Source organism: Prunus avium, chromosome 4, assembly GCF_965620075.1.
Source record: "Prunus avium chromosome 4, drPruAviu1.hap1.1, whole genome shotgun sequence".
Lineage (NCBI taxonomy): Eukaryota > Viridiplantae > Streptophyta > Magnoliopsida > Rosales > Rosaceae > Prunus > Prunus avium.
Window position 1 is genome coordinate 22075470 of NC_142287.1, and position 19008 is coordinate 22094477.

Consider the following 19008-nt stretch of genomic DNA (forward strand, 5'->3'; position numbering starts at 1 on the left):
CAAACTAGCATATTAACTTATAAGCATAATGAATAAGAACAAAAATCATAATTGAAACTTGGAAACTAATTAAACTTGAATACTTAAGAAAGAATGTACATTACAAATAAAAGTAAAGTAGAACTTGAAAAACTTAAGGAGAATTTCAGCACAAAAACTTGAAAACTAGAAAGGAAACTAAGAGAATTTGAGGGAGAGAAGGGAAGGGAGCTCTAGAGAAGTGTTTGAGAGCTCCCCCCCTTGGGGTGTGTTTTGAAGCTTGAAGGCTTCTATATTTATAGGGCTAAGAGGGAGGAACAACATGATGAAATCCAACACCACCATTCCTCTTTTAATACAACCCATAACTCACACTTCATCTTGTCTATGTTAGTGTGGTTGGAATCAATCTCATCCCATACTTCTTTTGCTGCACCTCAAGCTTTCTTCACATGGGATCAAAGGTGATCAATTGTGGCTGCCTTTTGCTGCCAACCCATGTGGTCTTCTTTTGGTTGTTGAACAAAAACGAGTCTTCTGAACCAGACTTGGTGTAGGAAGGCCAGAGGTTTCAAAACTTATCCAATGGGGCTTAAATTTGGATATGTTATAGTAGACACCCATTGGAACAACTTCTATGAAGAAAGTATTCCCATCGGAGCAGTAGAAGTATGCGTTTTGGGCCTTGCAATGTGGCTGCCGAACAGAGACTGGAATTGACTTCATTTCATTTATGCTTTACATGCATGCACATGCTTTCTCTATAATAACTCCAGCATGTACCAACTTGATCCTTTAGACTTTCATAGCTGGAATGCCTCCCCACTTCACTCATTATGTTGGATCCAAAGTCAGTTGCAGCATGGGTGAGGCACATGGCTTAAAGGAGGAGACAAGGCTCAAAGCTGGCAGCTGCAAATCCTGCTGAGCAAGGTTGAGTGTTGGGCGGGCTGAGCACTCCACAAATGTCCAATTGGGCTGAAATTTGGATATGTTGTACTAGACACCCATTGGAACAAGTTTCATGAAGATCTTCACCTCATCCAAGCCCCATAGCATGCTGATCCAAGGCCAAGAAGCTGACCTACGAAATTGGGCTGGAAAGGAGTTGTAGCCAAAATGTGTTTGTCTTTAAGCCCTTGTTCCATTCACCCAAATCAAGCCTTAACATGCATGGATTGCATCATTTCCTATCCAAAGTCATCATTGTTACCTAAATGTCAATTAACTGAAAGATAAACACAAAAAGGATTAAAAGCACAAGTTTAACTCAAAAACATAACCAAATCATAAGCTAGAAGAGTACAAAATGATATACAATTATGAACCGATCACTTATCAACTTATCATTGATTTATATTATAACACAAGAATTATGAGTTACCGTAGTAACGTGGAGGCACTGCTAATTTTACAATTAGGGCTTGGGATTGCAGAGTTTGAGTTTGAGTCTCTTATGTTCTTATACCCCTTACGGTTTCATCATTACCGCTCGCACTTTTGCAGTTAGGGTTCGCAGAGAGAAGAAACAAACTTATTATGTTAGGGATTTTCAATGACAAAAGGCTTTAGGCTCTCCATTATCGTTGAAGGTGAAAGTAGGACTCTATCTCGGGTAAGTAGATTTCATTCTGCTATCACCTCAAAGAAAATTGGAAATTATGAATTCATGGAAACTACAGAGCTTATGGTTTCATCTACATGTTCAAGCATCTTCTTGCTTTCTATTTGTGCCTCTCTGTGAGTACAACTTAAATTTACAGAATATTGTCTTCTAATAAATTGTTAGCGGTATATTGCATTGTTAGCTTTAAGTTTTGTATGAAAGTAAAGTCTTATTTGGGGTGATAAGGCCAATCCAAAAAATCCCAAATTTTAGCCCAATTTCTCTCCCAACTCAAGAAAAGTAAGAGGTCAAAATTTGGAAAAACCCAAACTTGGGCCAAATACCAGTCCAGCTATTGCCTTGACTGGAAAACTTTTTAGTGGAGCCCACTCAAAGCTGACACAACCCATGTGCAAGGAGGAATCAATGGGGCGCTAGGTGTCCCGCAGCTGTTGTGCATCAATTTTTTATATTCTAACAATAACCCAAATCAACGATCCATATTAAATCCAAGTTATTTTAACGGTAAAAAGAAAGATCCAATGGCTGAAATTTAAATCCAATGATTAAAATAATATTTTAAATTAATCTAAATTATATCCACCCCCAAAACTCACTAAAAACTCTATAAATACCCACTTATTTCTCAAATAAAATTATATTTATGAAATTTCAATATTTTTTAGATCAAATTGTTTAAAAAAATTAAATTATAAAGTTATTTAAAAATATTAAATGAAGAAAAGTTATTCATGAAAAACAAATTAGACTTAAATCATTCTTAAACAATTTAATAAATTATGGACTTAAAATTTGAGTTTGAAGGGTTGGGGAAAAAACGGTTTGATTCCGGGCAAAACCCAAATAATTACTTTTTGAAGATGAGAAATTTGAGTTTATGACCAAATGGGTTGAAAAAGATCTAAATGATAATTTGAGAAGCCGGAGCCCGTTTGATAACTCATGAGAAAATCACTTATTACTGTTAAAAATGGCAGGAGAAAGCAAATAAGGGAAATCTGCTTACATCTTCTAATTATGCGGCAGATTTGAGGAGGTGCTGTTTTAATGAACTTAACTTCCAAAAATACCCCAATCTATTTTCACGCTCTCTCCTCTTGTTGCGTCGTCTCCTTCCCATCGTTGCTTCTTCACGCTCTCTCTTGACAGAGCTCACTCCTCTCCTTCTCTTCCATTCTGCCTACAGTTTTTTCTTGTTGGATCAATTGAAGCGCACTGCTGAGCCACAAGACTCAAGTAAGAGTCGCATATTATGTTTATTTCTTTTCACTTTCATTCTTCCCTCTTTCTCTTTAATTTCTAGGGTTTTAACTTTCAATTGTAGCTGCTGTTGGTTTTCTATATTGCGTATTGGCATGAGAATGGCATTTTTCCATTTGGGTTTTAGGACAAGTTCCTATAAACTGGTTGAATTGGCATAGAAAAGGGACATAGGCAAATAGATTTCGAGGGGGTCAAACCTCAAAGCATAAAGCTGTATTTTTTCACATAAACTGGTCATAATATATATTTTTTCTTTCTTTTTTAGGTTCTTCAATTCTAGTACTCTGCTGCTTTTTATTATTTCTTTCTAATGTTGGGATTTAGGAACAAAGGAATTTAGGGATTTAGTGAACCCATCTATTTTAGGGAACCCAAATGCCCAAATGAGCATTTGGTGAAGAAGATTCTAGGTGAAGCTTCTCTGCTTGTGAAGCATATATTAGCATGAACAACTCCATCCATAATCGACGAGCTAAGAAAATCCTCCATTTAAGATAGTTGCATTGCAGGTACCGCCATTGTTCTCCTTTATGCTACTTACACCGGCTTAAGATAGTTATTTGATGATTTCCAGTTTGTTCTGTTATATGTGTGTGTGTATATATATATATATATATATATATATATATATATATATATATATGTTAGTTTATGATTTGGCTTCATATGGATCTCTTTTGGCTTTCTTATTCTTAGTTTATGATGTGAGAATTACAGGGTTGGTTGGAGTTCAGTGTTGAATATTCCAACGTAGTTTTGAAATTTTGGTCTTTTGTAAGTGTTATTTTATTATGTGGCTTGCAACATAAGGGTGCACGCAGAATATTTTTCTTTGCTCTGTTTTTAATTTTGAATTTGAGTCATTTTTTTATTTCATATTTCATCCTTCTAGTTTTCCTCTTGTTGTTAGCTTATCAATTTGTGGGCTTGCAGCCTGCAATTGTTGGAAGAAGTAATTATCAATTTCTGTATAATTTGGGAAATATCGTATAAACAAAAGAGATTCTGATGAAATTTCAACTAAGAAAAATAGGCTTGAAATTTCAGCCCACCTCTTTTTTAAACCCGGTGTCTGTCCCTATGTATAGTATATAATTTATGGTTGAATTATCTTGATTTAGCATTCCCATTAACAAACTTTTGCTGATTGGGATATAGATACATAGTAGACTGGTACATCACCTTTAGCTTTTGTGCTGAGTTCTTTATGTTGTTTTGTCCAAATTTATACCACATTATTCATATGGATTTTAGACAAGTCTTTATTCTGTAATCAACGAAGTTCTAACTTCTAGTTTTTCTGTCAACTTTTCTTAGTCAGGAGAAGTCCAGTCGTGCATATGCAAATTCATTGATGGGGCGTAACCTTTCAAATCATTCAGAATCTCCAGTTGGAGACCCTCCTCGTAGGAGGAGCCCATCTAGGAAAAGTCCATCCAGAATAGAAAGATCACCTACTCGACATAGGAGGTCCCACAGGGGTAGTTCTCCACCAAGAGAGAAACATTCGGGTCACCCTAAGTCTCCAAAGCATGCAAGGTCCCCTTCTCCTCCTGCTCGCTCTCCTTCTCCTCGGACAAAACGGTTAAGAAGAGCTCAAGCTGGCAGAGAGGCTGTGAAAGAACCTGAAAGAAGTAATGGGAGGGGAACTGATAGGGGTTTACAGAATGAAGGGGTTTCAGAGAGAGATGTCGGGAGTGATAGGAAAGAGAAACGGTCGGGAAGAGACAATGTTGACGGTAAATCATCAAGACCAAGACATGGTACTTCTCCATCAGATCGACAGCGAAGGAGTAGGCATATATGTCCCTCACCTCAACCTGCTGGTGTTACCAGAGACGTGGAGAAAGTAATTGAGAATGACAGTGAAAGGAATCATGGCAGAGGGAGTGATAGAAGAATGCAAAGGGAAAAGGGTTCAGATAGGGAAACTGATAGTGAAAGAGTGGAGAGAAGGTCAGGAAAAGACAGTACTGATCATAGGTCTTCAAGAACAAGACATGGGCAATCTACTTCTCCATTGGATCGGGACCACAAGAACAGAAAAAGATCTCTTTCACCTCAACAAGCTGCCAATACCAGAGCTCGTGATGAGGTGTCTGGTGATATCCACTCCTTCAAATGTCTCATCCCCCTCCCCAATAATTTTAATTCCATTATTGAAAATTATTGCTTCTTAAATTTCATATTTTTTTTTATAAGATGCTTCTTAAATTTCATTGACATTATTGTAGATTTTCAAAAGTTCTTTTGCATAGGTTTATTTTCTAATAACTTCCATTTCAAAATATCTTTTTTCTTATTTATCACCTCCTAACTCACTCCAAGGAGGAGTTAATGTGGAAAAGTGGAAGTGGTTGTATGTTTTAAGACTTTTTTGAATGAAGGAAAACACACAAATTAATTATTCAATTACGTTTGCATTCATTGGGACAATTATCTGTGATGCTTATAAGTGGTTTCTGTTTCTAGTTGCGATGATTCTTATCTAAAGTGTCTAACCAGAGGTAAACATTTTCAGGTACCAAATTCAAGAGAAGATGAGCATAGGTGGGTATCTTTCGAACTTTTTGTTTACACTTCGCTGAAACCATTGATAAAACTATCTGTTGTCCAAATATATTTTTCTTGCAATGGACCAATGATTTCTGGAATGTTATTGCACTTTGATATATTTAGTCACTCTATTGATTTGTTCTGGTGAATGAGAAGAGATAAAGGTCGGTGTAAGCAATATGTTCTTGCCAATTTAGCAAAGTAAACTTTCATGATGTAGTAAAAGTAATAAAACATGCCAATTCTTAATAATACGAGATAAGGGTCATTGGAAAAAATATTTTAGTTTTTCTCAATTCCAGTTTCTTAATTTTTGTAGTAAAAGTGATAAAGCATTAATTGCCAATTTAACATAGTAAACGTTCATGTCTGTTAATTTGTTAAGGTAGATCACATAACTTTAGGTTACTTCACTTTGGGTTCTGTTCATTTGAAACTTTTAATGTCTGAGTGCTCATGCTTTAATGTAGCTTTTGATGAGCTGTTGGTTTCTTTCTTGGGCAGGGATGATGAGAATGATGCAGTAGCTATGATGAAGGCTGCTGAGGAGGCCTTGGAAGCAAAGCAAAAGGTAAGTAATGCATAGCTTGGTGTCTTTCTTCAATCATAACTATCATCATCAAATTTTTATTACGCATGCCAAATATTCTCAGCTATCCGGTGCAAGCTGTGATAGGTCTTGTTTATCCATACTGCTTTTATTTCTGAGTATTGTGTAGTGCAAATAATTTGTTTAATTGTGTGGAAGGTTGAAACTGTACTTACATTTTGCTCCTTTTACTACTCGACTTACAGGAAAAACCTTCGTTTGAGCTATCTGGAAAGCTTGCTGCGGAAACTAATAGAGTCAGGGGTGAGATCACCTTTTCCTTGGGGTTTGATACAAAAGTCTAAACTTTTTATCTCTTTTGTTTTTGAAAATAGGAAGAAATAGATGCACTAATCTGAACCCTTAAAGGGCTTAAATAGAGTACAACCTAATCACAATAGGAAACGAAATAACTACCAGATCACTTGGGGAAGCTAGATCACAACCCCAAACAAACTTGGAAAGCAATACTCTACTTAGCTTAAACTCCTATTTAGAACAAACTTTTGTTCTCCAACACTTTACCTTGAAGTTGGAGCGTAGATGATAATCATGCCCAGCTTGTTACATAACTCAGAAACATAATTAAGAACATCAAGACATAAACTTGTGCCATCTTGAATGATTTTTCCACAAATGAATAAGATAGGCACACATACCTCATCATAACATCTAGCCTCAACTTTTGGGCCCCAAAAGAAAATTTAAATATGTGGGTCAAATATCAACCAAAACCTCCGGTAGACTGAATTTAATAACTTCTGTACCAAATACAAATCACTAACACTCAATTAGAAAATCAACTAGATCACATTCCTTAACCAACACTCATTTAGTAAGCAAATAAATTAAGTACAATCACAACGTGAAATTAAATTACAACCAAATCGCACCCTTAAACAACAAGGAAACCAAATATTCTAATTAACTTAGAATCCTAATTACAATATAGTTTTAATTCTCTGATTTTTTTTATATATACAGTGCGGAGATTGTGCATTTCTATACGTTTATTCATTATAACAAATAAAAAGATAATAATATATGTTTTGTTTTCTATATGGTTATTATTTTGTCAGGTATAACACTTTTATTCACTGAGCCTCCAGATGGACGAAAACCTGATGTAAGATGGCGGCTTTATGTTTTCAAGGGCGGTGAAGTGTTAAATGGTAAGTCTCTTGGAGATAAATACTGGAAGTTATCTTCTTGTTTTTGTGCCTTTCTTGAGACCTACATATGCTTCTTCAATGGTGAAGCACTTAGAGTAGTTGAATGATAACGAAGTAGCTGCTGAGTACCGACTGCAGGTTGCTTCTCTTTAGACGTACAGTCTTTAAAAGACCTCATGTGTCATGTCTGATCAAAGTACCTAGCTCCAAGCCAATTAACTGTCAAAATTCTTAAATCTCAAAGGCTGAAGGGCTAATGACTGAAGATTCTCTTATTGTTTTTGTAAGACCTTGGCTGCAACCCACAATGCAGCATCAATTTTCAATTCAGTAAATAAGTAACCTTAGGATGTAACAACGTTTTAGCATCCATATAACTTCTTCCGTCACGTACTTAACCTCTTCTTATAACACTGATTACTAAGACAAGCAGCCTGTGGTAATTCTGTATGTTTTCTCCTAATGGAAACATCTCTTTCAAGTTCAAATCATTTATCGGATTGGGTGCAATGGTGTGAGTAATGAATATTAGACAGTTCAAGAAATATTTGAGACTTTCTGTTCATAGATACTATGTTGCAATATATCGGAGAAGAAACATATTTTTGTGGCGCAAAATATAGTGCATGTTTCTATTTTTTGTGCACATATGGTTGTTGTACATTAACGTTTTTAGTACTTGTAGAAATTTCCTTTTTAGATTTTTAAGCTTTTGGTAGTTTTCTTCCCAAAAGAAAAAAGGTACAAATCCAATAGTATTGAGTAGTGTTTTTAAAGTGAAAACTGTTGGATTTATGTGCATTTTCTTTTGGTATTGAGTACCTTTATGCATCTTGTTGCTCTTAACTCAAAACTGTGTTTAAACTTGATTGACTTTGGATTATCGAGTAGTAATGAAATTCTGGACCAGTCAAGTTCTATTACTTAGGCGAGCTATCGTTGTGTGATGCTTACTACTCCCAACCTGAGCTTATTCCATTTTCTTTTGGTAATGACTTAGTTTTTGGTGATTTTCCATATCTGGCAAGCATGCAAAAAAGTGCAATTATTTTTCTTGTGCATTTTAATAGTACTCTCTGTTGGGATTTCTGAGTCCATGTCTTTGGGATTCTATTCATGGTGATCAAAATGTTCTCCTTGAATTATGGTTTTCTAAGATGTACATATGATCTACAGAACCCCTGTACATACATCGGCAAAGCTGTTACCTCTTTGGGAGGGAAAGAAGGGTGGCAGACGTCCCTACAGATCATCCATCCTGTAGCAAGCAACATGCTGTTATACAATTCAGGTAGATCTTGAATTTTGCAAATTTTTTTTTAATTTTTGCCATTTACATTCTTGGATAGTAACTAATATCATATTTTATTTTCCCACCATGCCAGGCAAGTTGAAATGGAGCAACCTGATGGTACACTATCAAAGAAAGTAAGGTAAGACAGTTAATTTGTGGCTAATTCCATTATTTAGAAGGGTGAATTTTTCAAATCTCATTTCTTGTGTGCACCGTTACAGGCCTTACTTAATGGACCTTGGAAGCACAAATAAAACTTTTCTTAATGTAAGTGGCTCAATTGATATATTGTCTTCTTTTCTTTTAATTATACTTTTGGCATTTGTGTTGTGTATGAGTAAGCTGAGGCTTTCCTGTATTTGCAAGAATTTAGATTTAACATTTGCTTTTCTTTTGCAGGATACTGCAATTGAACCTCAACGGTATTATGAACTAATGGAAAAGGACACCATTAGATTTGGTAATAGTAGGTAGGTCACTAATCAATAATCCAACTTAAGCTTTTGTGGTCCTTAGATTGATGTCTCCTAGAAATTTTCTTCTTTTTCTGTTGGAATTCATGCATTATTCCTGAATGAATACTGTAATGATACTTGCTGCTGAATGCCTGAATTTAATTGGTTTGGTTTCTACGGTGGTTATGTTTGAATTGAGTTGAAACAATTGGTTTTAGAAACCAATAATTGTTGTTTGGTTCAGTATGTGCTGGTTAAGGGCCTACATAATGTTTGTTAAATTTGGGACTTGCATGACAAGTAAAGTTGTTAGTTGGACTTGACTACGCTGGTCATAAAGAATCATAGTAAATGGTAAATGGATTCCAGGCAATTGGAACGGTAAACCCATGGGGGAGGGGGGATGTAAAAGGTAGCACATTCCCAAAGAGTGCATACCAAACATGAGAGCAGAGAAAGCTGTTGTAGCTAATGGAGGTTTCATGTAAGCACTGGAATCAAAACTCTAACATGAAAAATCAGGAGATTTTAATGCGAGTCATGTTCAGATTATTCTACCACCAACCCTATATTTGCATTACAAGTGTGTACTTTTGAAGTCAGGGTGTCAGTAAGTTTTGTATTGGCATAGTGATCAGCTTGATCCTATTAGAGCATTTGATCATGCGAATGTTTAAGGTTTGTAGAGTTGCAGCTGATTATACAAATTGAAATCATAGGTCATGCTTGATTTAGTTTGAGTCATCTGATACTTGATTTAGTTCAAGTCATATCTGATGCCTGCTTTTCTCCCTTTCATAATTGGGCCCTCATTTTTTGTATCATTAATTATGAATTTTATAGTTACAATTTTGAGGGTAATATTTGAAGATAATAAGGTTGTGGAAGGTTCCAAAAGTCATTCAAATGTCGAACTGGTAAGAGTTATCTGCAGCATGATGTGTTTAATCTTTTAAGAGACTAAAAAGCTAATCAGAGGAGGAACCATAACATTCTTCTGGCTGCTCCATTTTCTGTGAGTACATGTGTGTAGTCTTTGAAGATTATATCTGTCATGCAAACTGAGCTGTCTTAGACTCTTAGGTTTCTAAAGCAGAAACTATGACGACTGACTGAAAGATGGTTTTTGTTTCTATATGATCTATTCTTTTTTGTTTCGTTACTCAAATTGTGCCTCAAACTACTGGACAGCTGGGATTTTAAGATGGTTGTGACTATTTCAAATTGAACGGAGAATCTTAGGATTCTGCTTTCCGAAATGATTTGTAATTGTGTTTCATCACTTCCTCATGAAGCTTAAAAGTATGCTTGATGAGAAAAATCTGTAGTTTTACTGGGGAATTTCTTGTTTGCTGTCTCTGATATGATATGTGATCCATGCTGTATTGCTTCTAATATTTTTGTGGCATATTTTTGACGTCATTCTTATAATTTGGTTTTTGCAGCCGAGAGTATGTACTACTGCACGAGAACTCTATGAATTGACAGGCTCAATTGGCTACTCGAATGCGCTTCCGTTTAACATTTGGGGATCATTGATGCATGAGAAGTCTTTTCTTTTCTTTTCTTTTCTTTTTTCCGGCAGATCAGATGTATGGGAATGGGTGGATTTTATGAATAGCATCAAATTTTCTGAATACGTTTCATGGATGTTACTGTAAATTATGCTTGGTATGTTATATCTCCTCGTGGTTTGTGATTTTCATGAATCTGGATGTATCCTTGGCCAGCACTTTATATGGTTGCCAACAGCTGGACTAAGGGTGAGTCAAGCACAAATTATTATCTGTGTGGAAAGGTTAAATCGTAGAGAACTGTTATTGGCATCCCGAAAAAGTCATGTTGCACTCCTCTCTTATGGAAGAAGAGTGCAACGAGACTCTTTCGGAGTGCCAATAACAACCCCGTTTGTGTAAATTACATTCCTAGATTTTGATGTTCTTTTTGTGACTTGAGGACGTTGAAATTTTGTTTGAAGAAAGAAATAAAGGCAAAGATGTAGGAAATTAATACAAAGTTGCTTCTAGTTCTTGGTTCTGGTTGTGTACAGCAAGGCATGGGTTCCTCTGTATAAGCACCGGGTACACGTACTTGAGTATTCTGGTTCAAATAAGAATGTCCAAACCTCCTCAAACACTAAATTATAATTTGTTTGTGGTCAAATTAAAATGTACACATATTATCGAACGCTAATTGACAATTCACATTGGTTATGTACCACACTAACTTACTCTTTTTCATTTTCGGGTGAATCTTCCCATTCTTTTTCATTTTTTGGGTGAATCTTCCCATTCTTTTTCTGTCATATTTACCTACATGTGCTTAATCCTAATCTTTTAGGCCCGTTTTGTTCAAAGATTAGGAGTTTGGAAATGGGTTTCAAATTGTATTCCAATGTTTGGTAAGTGCACTATTGAGAATGCAATTATGGACTTGTGGGTATGGACTTCCTATGTAGGGGGGAAGTTCATACCCTTGGCTCACCTTGAGAAACTTTTTCGCGCACTTGGGAAAGCATTTAATGCAGTCTTTTTGGACGAACTTATTCATGTTATCATTATTAAATATCACTTTTGACCCTAGTGGGAAAGCCAAGATTTCATGTTTATGGGGGCCTCTCACAAAATATAAACAATAACAAATTTGAATTCACAAGACATAACAAAACATCGAAAATCATATATTGCCTATTCATTAGCATCATAATTGTCCTCGACGAATTTTCATTATTTGAAATTGTTGCAAAACAACCTCGTCATCTATATTATAAAACTATCTTTCTCAATATATGCAACCGAACAATCAACATCCATAAAATCCCCCATTTGGTTGCGTAAGCAATTCTTTACAATATTCATAGTACTCTCTCTACACATAAATTGAAAGACCCATCAAAATAGACAGAAAGAAAAAATCAAAATTTCACAAACTAAAAAAACATAGGTGGGGAGAAAATAATAAAAACTAAGAGAAAGATTATCACACTTTAATTAAATGGGTTAACCTAATTAGAACTTGATATAATATGGAGTTTAGGAGAAAAAAACTCACAAGCAACGAGAAAGAACCAAGAAAAGAGGAAAAAGGGGTGAAAAACTCTTAGGTTTGTAGGGGTTTGTGTAAAAAAGTAATTTAATAAGAGTAATGCTATTTGGACACACAACATTGACACACTTAGTGACACCCGCTGATGTGTCAATGTATCATTTGCTCTTCTTTTCTTCTCGTTTTCTGTTCAGCGAATGATACATTGACATATCAGCAGGTGTCAACTAAGTGTGTCAATGTTGTGATAGTTATTGAACCTTTTGAGAATGAGATTGCACGTGGTGGCCTTAGAGGAGATGTGGGATTTAGCTGGTAGGGCCCATGTGGTACAATAAATATATTAATTAATATAGGATATCCAGTAACAGCATAGTACTTTTCTTTTCTAAAATAAGAATTGAGCGGGAGCTCGAGACTACACTGGTCCCAATGTGCCTCCGTCCTTGTTTGACCATTTAAAAACTCTTCATATTTTTGTTTTTGGTGAGTAAAAACTCTTCATATTGATAACCTTTAATAATAATAAAAAACAAGGATATTGCAGGAAACTTGATAACTTTTCATTCCTAATATTGCACTAACTAAATATGGGAATATGAGATAATTGCAATAACTAGTCCTCATTTCCCATCATCCCAAACATGGGAATGAACACCCTCCATTCCCATATCGGGGGATTAGACATGAGAATTTTATTCCCAAGAAATTCAATCCGCGAACCAAATGGGCCCTTAGGTTTCATTCAGATAGAGAAATTTGAAAGAAATGATTTGAATTTGACGAGAGTGCTAAATTTGTTAAAAAAAACCAATAATATGATTAGCTTAAATGTATTTGAAATAACTAAATGTAGTATATTTGAAATAGATTGAAATAGTATATTTGAAAACATAAATTTCATTCTTTTACATGTGGTCTTAATAAGCTAATAAATCTCACCTTCTCTACAAACCTTGTATCCAAAAAAGAAAAACACAAGAACTCAGCTACCATATTATTTATTGACCACAAATACCAACCCCTCCCAGAAGAAGAACACGTCCACAATACCATATTTGCCACACAATACATGAGACAAAGACAAAGGGTGGTAGGTAAATTTTTTCCTTTTTTAGAGGGGCAATAAATGCAAAATCCAAACTATTCCCCTACCATTTCACCAAAGCTGTTATAATATAAAAAACGTACGAAAAGAGGTCAAATTTCACAACCCTTGCAAAACACTAAAACCAATTTAACCAAATCTCTCTCTAAAAACAACCTCCATAAAATGGCAGCCTCCACAAGCGCTTCCACCACTTGCAAAACCCACCGACTGATCACCCCACCGCTTCCAAAACCCTACTCCTCCTCCTCCCAATTGCCCTTCAAGTTTCACAAATTTACCCCCCGTGCCACCACCCCTTCTTCCATCTGCTGCACCCTCACCCGAGATTCAGCACCTCTTCAGATGGAGGACAAGCACGACAATGGGTCCTTATCGGTTCTGCCCCGACCCGATTCCTTCGGCCGGTTCGGTAAGTATGGCGGCAAGTACGTCCCCGAAACTCTAATGCATGCCCTCACCGAGCTCGAGGCTGCTTTTCATGCTCTTGCTAATGACGAGGACTTTCAGGTACTGTTTTTGACCTTTTCCCTCATTGTTCTGTTTTGAGAATCAAATGTGAAAATTTTGATGTGGTGAGAATTGTATATGAATGAATTGGACATTGGTGCATGTTGATTTGGTTTTTCGTACTTGGAATTGTTGTCAAGATCAAAATTTGTGAGGAAAATGAATGAAATGTAGCTATTTGAGCAGAGTGGCCACAAGGTCCTTTAAATTGAATCAAGCTGGGAAAGCATTATATACCAGAAAACTTGGTTATGGAGTACATGACAGTGTATGGTATATACCCATTTCGAAGCTGCATCTTGTTACCCAAAAAAGGTTGCATGCAATTAGTTTATGTTGTATTTTGTCATTGAGCTCAGCGAAGCTTTAGGGAATTCGGGAATTCGTAGGATTTGTTGTTTGTTTCATTCAAATAAAATTTGTGATTTTAGTTGTGATGTGGTGTCTTTAGTTACAATTTTTGGTTACCGTTCAATTTTGAGATATTGTAGGATGCATACGCCAAACTTAGTTTTTGGAAATTTGCACTCAAAAGTATCCAAAATAAGGAAGAAGATTTCTTCATTAAAAAAAAAAAAAGATTATTCCGTTTTTCACTTACAAAGAATATGCTTGGTGTGTTGCTGACAATAGAACCCCTTTTACTTCTTGGTTATTGGCTGAATCTGAGTTTCCTGTGCCTGAAAGAGGAGAGAAATTTAATTTTCTTTTGGTGGTATACAACTGAGTAACTGATTAGATAACTTTATGATTTTGCAGAAAGAATTGAATGGCATTTTGAAGGACTATGTTGGCAGGGAGACTCCTCTCTACTTTGCAGAGCGGCTAACTGAGCACTACAAACGCCCTAATGGTGAAGGGCCTCACGTTTATCTGAAGAGGGAAGATCTTAACCATACTGGGGCCCATAAGATCAACAATGCCGTTGCCCAAGCCTTGCTTGCTAAGAAATTGGGAAAGAAACGCATTATTGCTGAAACTGGAGCGGGTCAACATGGAGTTGCCACTGCCACTGTTTGTGCTCGCTTTGGATTGCAGTGTATCATCTACATGGGTGCCCAAGATATGGAAAGGCAATCCCTCAATGTTTTCAGAATGCGGCTTCTTGGAGCAGAGGTTTGTTATGATTCTGAAACTCACTTCGTTACATTTATTAGCTGAACATCCAATGAATTATGAAACTGGACTGTACCGAGAGATTGTGCATATTTTTCTCACTTGCATATTCCACCAGTAATATTTTCCCAGAACAGGGTTCCTAGAAGGGGAGAAGCCAATTGTCTTCCTATGGAATGCTCCATAATTATTATGTTGTGCACGACTCTTGCTTATTGCCCCTTCTGTGTTACCTATTAGATTTGTGTCAGAGATTAAATTATGGTTTTCGATCTATCTAATACTTAAATTTTCTTGGGTTCTTTTTCTCTCAGGGAATTTATTTAGCATATTTTAAGTTTCTATTGATTATATATAATCTTGATTGTTTCAGTGTTCCATTCTGCCATCTCATGAATGGTTAGCTGACAGTTGTTTTTTGCCGTGCTAGAAAGGATGATTTTTACTTTTTCGATTTTATAAGTTTATAATTTCTTTTGGCGTGAGTTAGCAAGATAGGTATGCTGATCAGATACATTTTACAGATTGCATCTTTTCTTTACAAGAAATGTGCACTCATTTTAGGGGACAAATTACTGAATTTAACTGCCATGGCCATTTCTTTTGAATTTCATTTTTCGTTTTCTTGAGACTCTGCTGTGAAATGGCATAAACTGTTACTTTTATTTGAGTCCAATGCATCGCTCTTACTAATCCTAATTATTTTGAACTTTAATTTCTTTTGCTGTTTTGAAATACAGGTTAGACCAGTCCATTCTGGGACAGCTACATTGAAGGATGCTACTTCAGAAGCTATAAGGGACTGGGTAACTAATGTAGAGACAACTCATTATATTTTGGGTTCCGTTGCTGGCCCACATCCATACCCTATGATGGTTCGGGATTTCCACAAGGTGATTGGTAAAGAAACAAGAAAACAGGCACTGGAAAAGTGGGGAGGGAAACCAGATGTGCTGGTAGCTTGTGTTGGTGGGGGTTCAAATGCCATGGGACTTTTCCATGAGTTTGTCGAAGACAAAGATGTTCGATTGATTGGGGTGGAGGCTGCAGGCTTTGGATTGGACAGTGGAAAGCATGCTGCAACTTTGACAAAAGGGGAAGTTGGGGTCTTGCATGGAGCTATGAGCTACTTATTGCAGGATGACGATGGACAAATTATTGAGCCTCATTCTATAAGTGCAGGGTATGAGAGTTCGTTGATCTTTTTAGCTATCAATTAATTTTGTTGTGGCTTTGAAATGTAGTAACTCTGATTTCTTTGTGGCATTTAGCCTGGATTACCCTGGAGTTGGTCCAGAGCACAGTTTCCTGAAAGACACACAGCGTGCTGAATACTATAGCATTACTGATGAAGAAGCCTTGGAAGGTATTGGACTCTGGCTCAGATTTTTTTAATACTCTTTTGACCTTTTCTTTTTCGGGTAGGGGGAAGTAGTGCGCACTTATGCATAGCGTTAGATTGGTTATCTTTAAATGAAATATCAGTTTGACATATGGAATATGTAATTTCCTCTCAAGCTTAATGTACAGTCCACGGATGACACCATGAACAAGTGGAGACCTGTAATAAGCTGTGATGTTCGTCATTCTTATTGCAGTGTCCTTGTCATGCTCTTGGTCTTAAGTCCTCGGACTATATTTTGTCCCTAGTTTCCATTACATGTGAAGCGCACACAACTAGATTTTACTAGATCAGTCTTATCCAGCTTTCGTAATTTTTTTGTACTCCTTGCAGCTTTTAAACGATTGTCAAGACTGGAGGGAATAATTCCAGCTTTGGAGACTTCTCATGCATTGGCCTACTTAGAGAAGCTGTGCCCTACACTCCCTGACGGGGCCAAGGTTGTGCTTAACTGCAGCGGCAGAGGGGATAAGGACGTTCACACTGCCATCAAGCACTTGAAGGTTTGATGCCACCATGATTGAGCAAAACCAAAGGATCGTCTCTCTCCAGAAAGCTAAAGGAACCATGGGAAATGTTTTATTATTATTTCCATAATGTGTCTATTAAATCACCCGTTATAGAGCAAGTTTGGAAATGCAATTTGCTGATAGGTCAAGGATGCCTCCAACGAATAACAGTGGAATAACAGTGGGTTGCTTATTTGAAGGAAAGTTTTGTATCCGCATAATATCAAAGACCAGTTTTTGTAATGATGCAAGTTTCTTTGTTTGCTGTATAATGTAATTTTATGAATTTCAATGAGGAGACTGCAAATCTAGTTATATCTGAATATTTACGATGGATTGCTATTGCGAAGGCTTTGCTCAATTTCTTCAGAGAAATTCAGTCGTCATTAAAGAATCTAGCCCTTTCAAATTCTCAATTGGTTTTCTATGATTCTGGGTTCGAAACCGAGGGACGCAAGGGAGAAGAACGGTTTAAGAATAATGGTGGATGTGGTAATTAAACTAATAAAAATATACAAAAAACCAGTTAATGTAAAAATTCCCCTTACTGTTACTGAGGCTGAATTTGATGGTTTTTTGTATAGTGGGTCACATTTTCCTCTTATCGTGCAACATTGGTCAAGGGAGCAAAGTGGGTCATTTTGAGTTTCAAAAGGCAATGTGAGAGGCCATTTTGAGTTTCAAAAGGCAATGTGAGATTTGACCGTCTAGAGAGCAAAGTGGGCCATTTTGAGTTTCAAAAGGCAATGTGAGATTTGACCATAATTTCAGGAGCGTTGTAGCAATTAAGCCTTAAATCACGTTGTTCTTATACCTTGGAAAAGTGATTCAAGATCTTGTTTGGTGCAATGCTGTAAGCAACACAGTGGGAAGTCTTTAAACAAAAGAAAAATTATAGAAACTATGTGGTTTTTACGACAACCTTTGATACTCTTGAAAGGCCAAATTCATACATATAAAAAAGATCTATCCTATGTGATTTTTGCCAAAAACAACACGGATATATATATTCTTGTTTCTTGGAAAAAGGACAGTTGATGAAGGATTTATTTCTTTGTTTTTAGAAAGAAAATAACTTTTAAGAAAAACAAAGAGAAAATAAAAAACGAAATTTGCATGTAAGATATAAATCACATATCACGTTGCTCTTTCTAGATATCAATTGATTTATAGTTGAATGCTCACATTATAACATGATATAATTCCCGCGTTTAATCCAATTGAGCTGCAGCGATCACATGTAAGAGGACGTTGAGCGGCTACGTCTATGATTGAACAATTTTGTGTTGAATGCTCTAATCTTAACAATTTGAAGAATAGGAAAAACAAAAACATAGAAAATCAAGATCATCATGCCATAATGGTATAAAACTCTTCTTAATTGGAAAAGAGCTGTCCTTTTCTCCCATTGACCGGAAAATTAACGTCGACTATTTGCCAACCTCAAAGCTTTCTCATTTAGCCTTGAATTCTTGTTAGGGTATGTAATCATAATATTCTATAGTAAAAACTAAATATTTACAACTTTAGTGATCTCTTTGTAGCACTGGTGCAGTAAAGAGTCTTCTTGATCCTTTATCTGTCAACTCTAAGTGAGCTGGGCTTGATTTTGTAATATCTATTACTCACTATCTTGCTGGATTTATATTTCCCGATTTATTGTATGCAAGAACCTCCTTTTGGGGTGTGTTCATCTTGTACATTAGGGTCGGTCTTCTGTGATCTGAGGGCCCGGGGCGAAGTGTAGAGTGTGCCCTTTATAGACAGTTTTTTTTGGATAAAAAAAGGATACAAGTACCCCTTAAAAATTATAAATTATAAATTTTTAATAATGTTCGTTGCCAAGGACAGGTTCAATTATCCTGATTTTCGTTTTCATGTGTTCCGTGAAATGCCAAATTGTGGGCATTCAAGTTCATTCACTGTATCTTCAATTCAATATCATGTCCTGCACTTTGGTCACTTTCATTTTCGTTTCATTCATGTACACTTTTGTCATTTTCATTTTGATCAAAATGAATTCGTTGTTTAGACTCATTTGGTAAATCTTCAACTACATTTTCCAGTGAAGCATTTTTTTTTTCCAGAAAATATTTATGCAAAAATCCTTTTAGACTTTCAGCAATTTGTTCTTCAAAATAAAAATCTGACGCAGCACAAGCAACAAAGGTTTCAAACGAAAACCTTGAGTAACAAGAAATCTGGATTCCACCAGAAATTAAGAGGAATTCTCTTGGGATAATTGTATTAAAATCTGAGATTATGAAAAACGTTCACCACACCTGTCTAAATACACATCTCTCAACCCTTGAGCTGCTAGGAGAGTTATTACATTAAAACTGAAAACGGCATTTATTCTGAAAATTAACTACGAAACTTTGAA

General features: G+C 36.2%; 2 protein-coding genes across 4 annotated transcripts; both read left to right on the top strand.

Annotated features, from left to right (window-relative positions):
- Window positions 1–2661: 2661 nt before the first annotated feature.
- DDL (SMAD/FHA domain-containing protein) lies at window positions 2662–10644 on the top strand. 3 transcript variants are annotated; one of them, XR_015835294.1, is made up of 11 exons: window positions 2664–2842; window positions 4187–4964; window positions 5391–5419; window positions 5930–5996; window positions 6221–6278; window positions 7094–7186; window positions 8363–8477; window positions 8572–8614; window positions 8702–8747; window positions 8880–8950; window positions 10381–10472. XR_015835294.1 is itself a non-coding variant. In XM_021973159.2 (11 exons), the coding sequence occupies exons 2-11, from the start codon at window positions 4224–4226 to the stop codon at window positions 10418–10420; spliced, it is 1308 nt and encodes a 435-aa protein (XP_021828851.2). In that variant the 5' UTR covers window positions 2664–2842; window positions 4187–4223; the 3' UTR covers window positions 10421–10644. The 3 variants fall into 3 exon arrangements, 2 of the variants coding, with proteins under 2 accessions (XP_021828843.2, XP_021828851.2); XM_021973159.2 differs by having other exon boundaries at window positions 8572–8619; window positions 10381–10644; XM_021973151.2 differs by lacking the exons at window positions 8702–8747; window positions 8880–8950 and having other exon boundaries at window positions 2662–2842; window positions 10381–10644.
- A 2526-nt stretch (window positions 10645–13170) lies between these two features.
- Window positions 13171–16948, top strand: LOC110769205 (tryptophan synthase beta chain 1). Its single transcript, XM_021973138.2, has 5 exons — window positions 13171–13598; window positions 14358–14714; window positions 15455–15897; window positions 15986–16080; window positions 16450–16948. The coding sequence occupies exons 1-5, from the start codon at window positions 13254–13256 to the stop codon at window positions 16623–16625; spliced, it is 1416 nt and encodes a 471-aa protein (XP_021828830.1). The 5' UTR covers window positions 13171–13253; the 3' UTR covers window positions 16626–16948.
- The last annotated feature ends 2060 nt before the right edge of the window (window positions 16949–19008 follow it).

Bases quoted from the DNA above. Each gene is read 5' to 3' on its own strand.
- DDL (XM_021973151.2), top strand. From the start codon at position 4,224: ATGGGGCGTAACCTTTCAAATCATTCAGAATCTCCAGTTGGAGACCCT. The intron at 4,965-5,390 runs GTGTCTGGTGAT...AAACATTTTCAG, and splicing joins ATACCAGAGCTCGTGATGAG to GTACCAAATTCAAGAGAAGA. The intron at 7,187-8,362 runs GTAAGTCTCTTG...TATGATCTACAG, and splicing joins GGGCGGTGAAGTGTTAAATG to AACCCCTGTACATACATCGG.
- LOC110769205 (XM_021973138.2), top strand. From the start codon at position 13,254: ATGGCAGCCTCCACAAGCGCTTCCACCACTTGCAAAACCCACCGACTG. The intron at 13,599-14,357 runs GTACTGTTTTTG...ATGATTTTGCAG, and splicing joins CTAATGACGAGGACTTTCAG to AAAGAATTGAATGGCATTTT. The intron at 14,715-15,454 runs GTTTGTTATGAT...TTTGAAATACAG, and splicing joins TGCGGCTTCTTGGAGCAGAG to GTTAGACCAGTCCATTCTGG.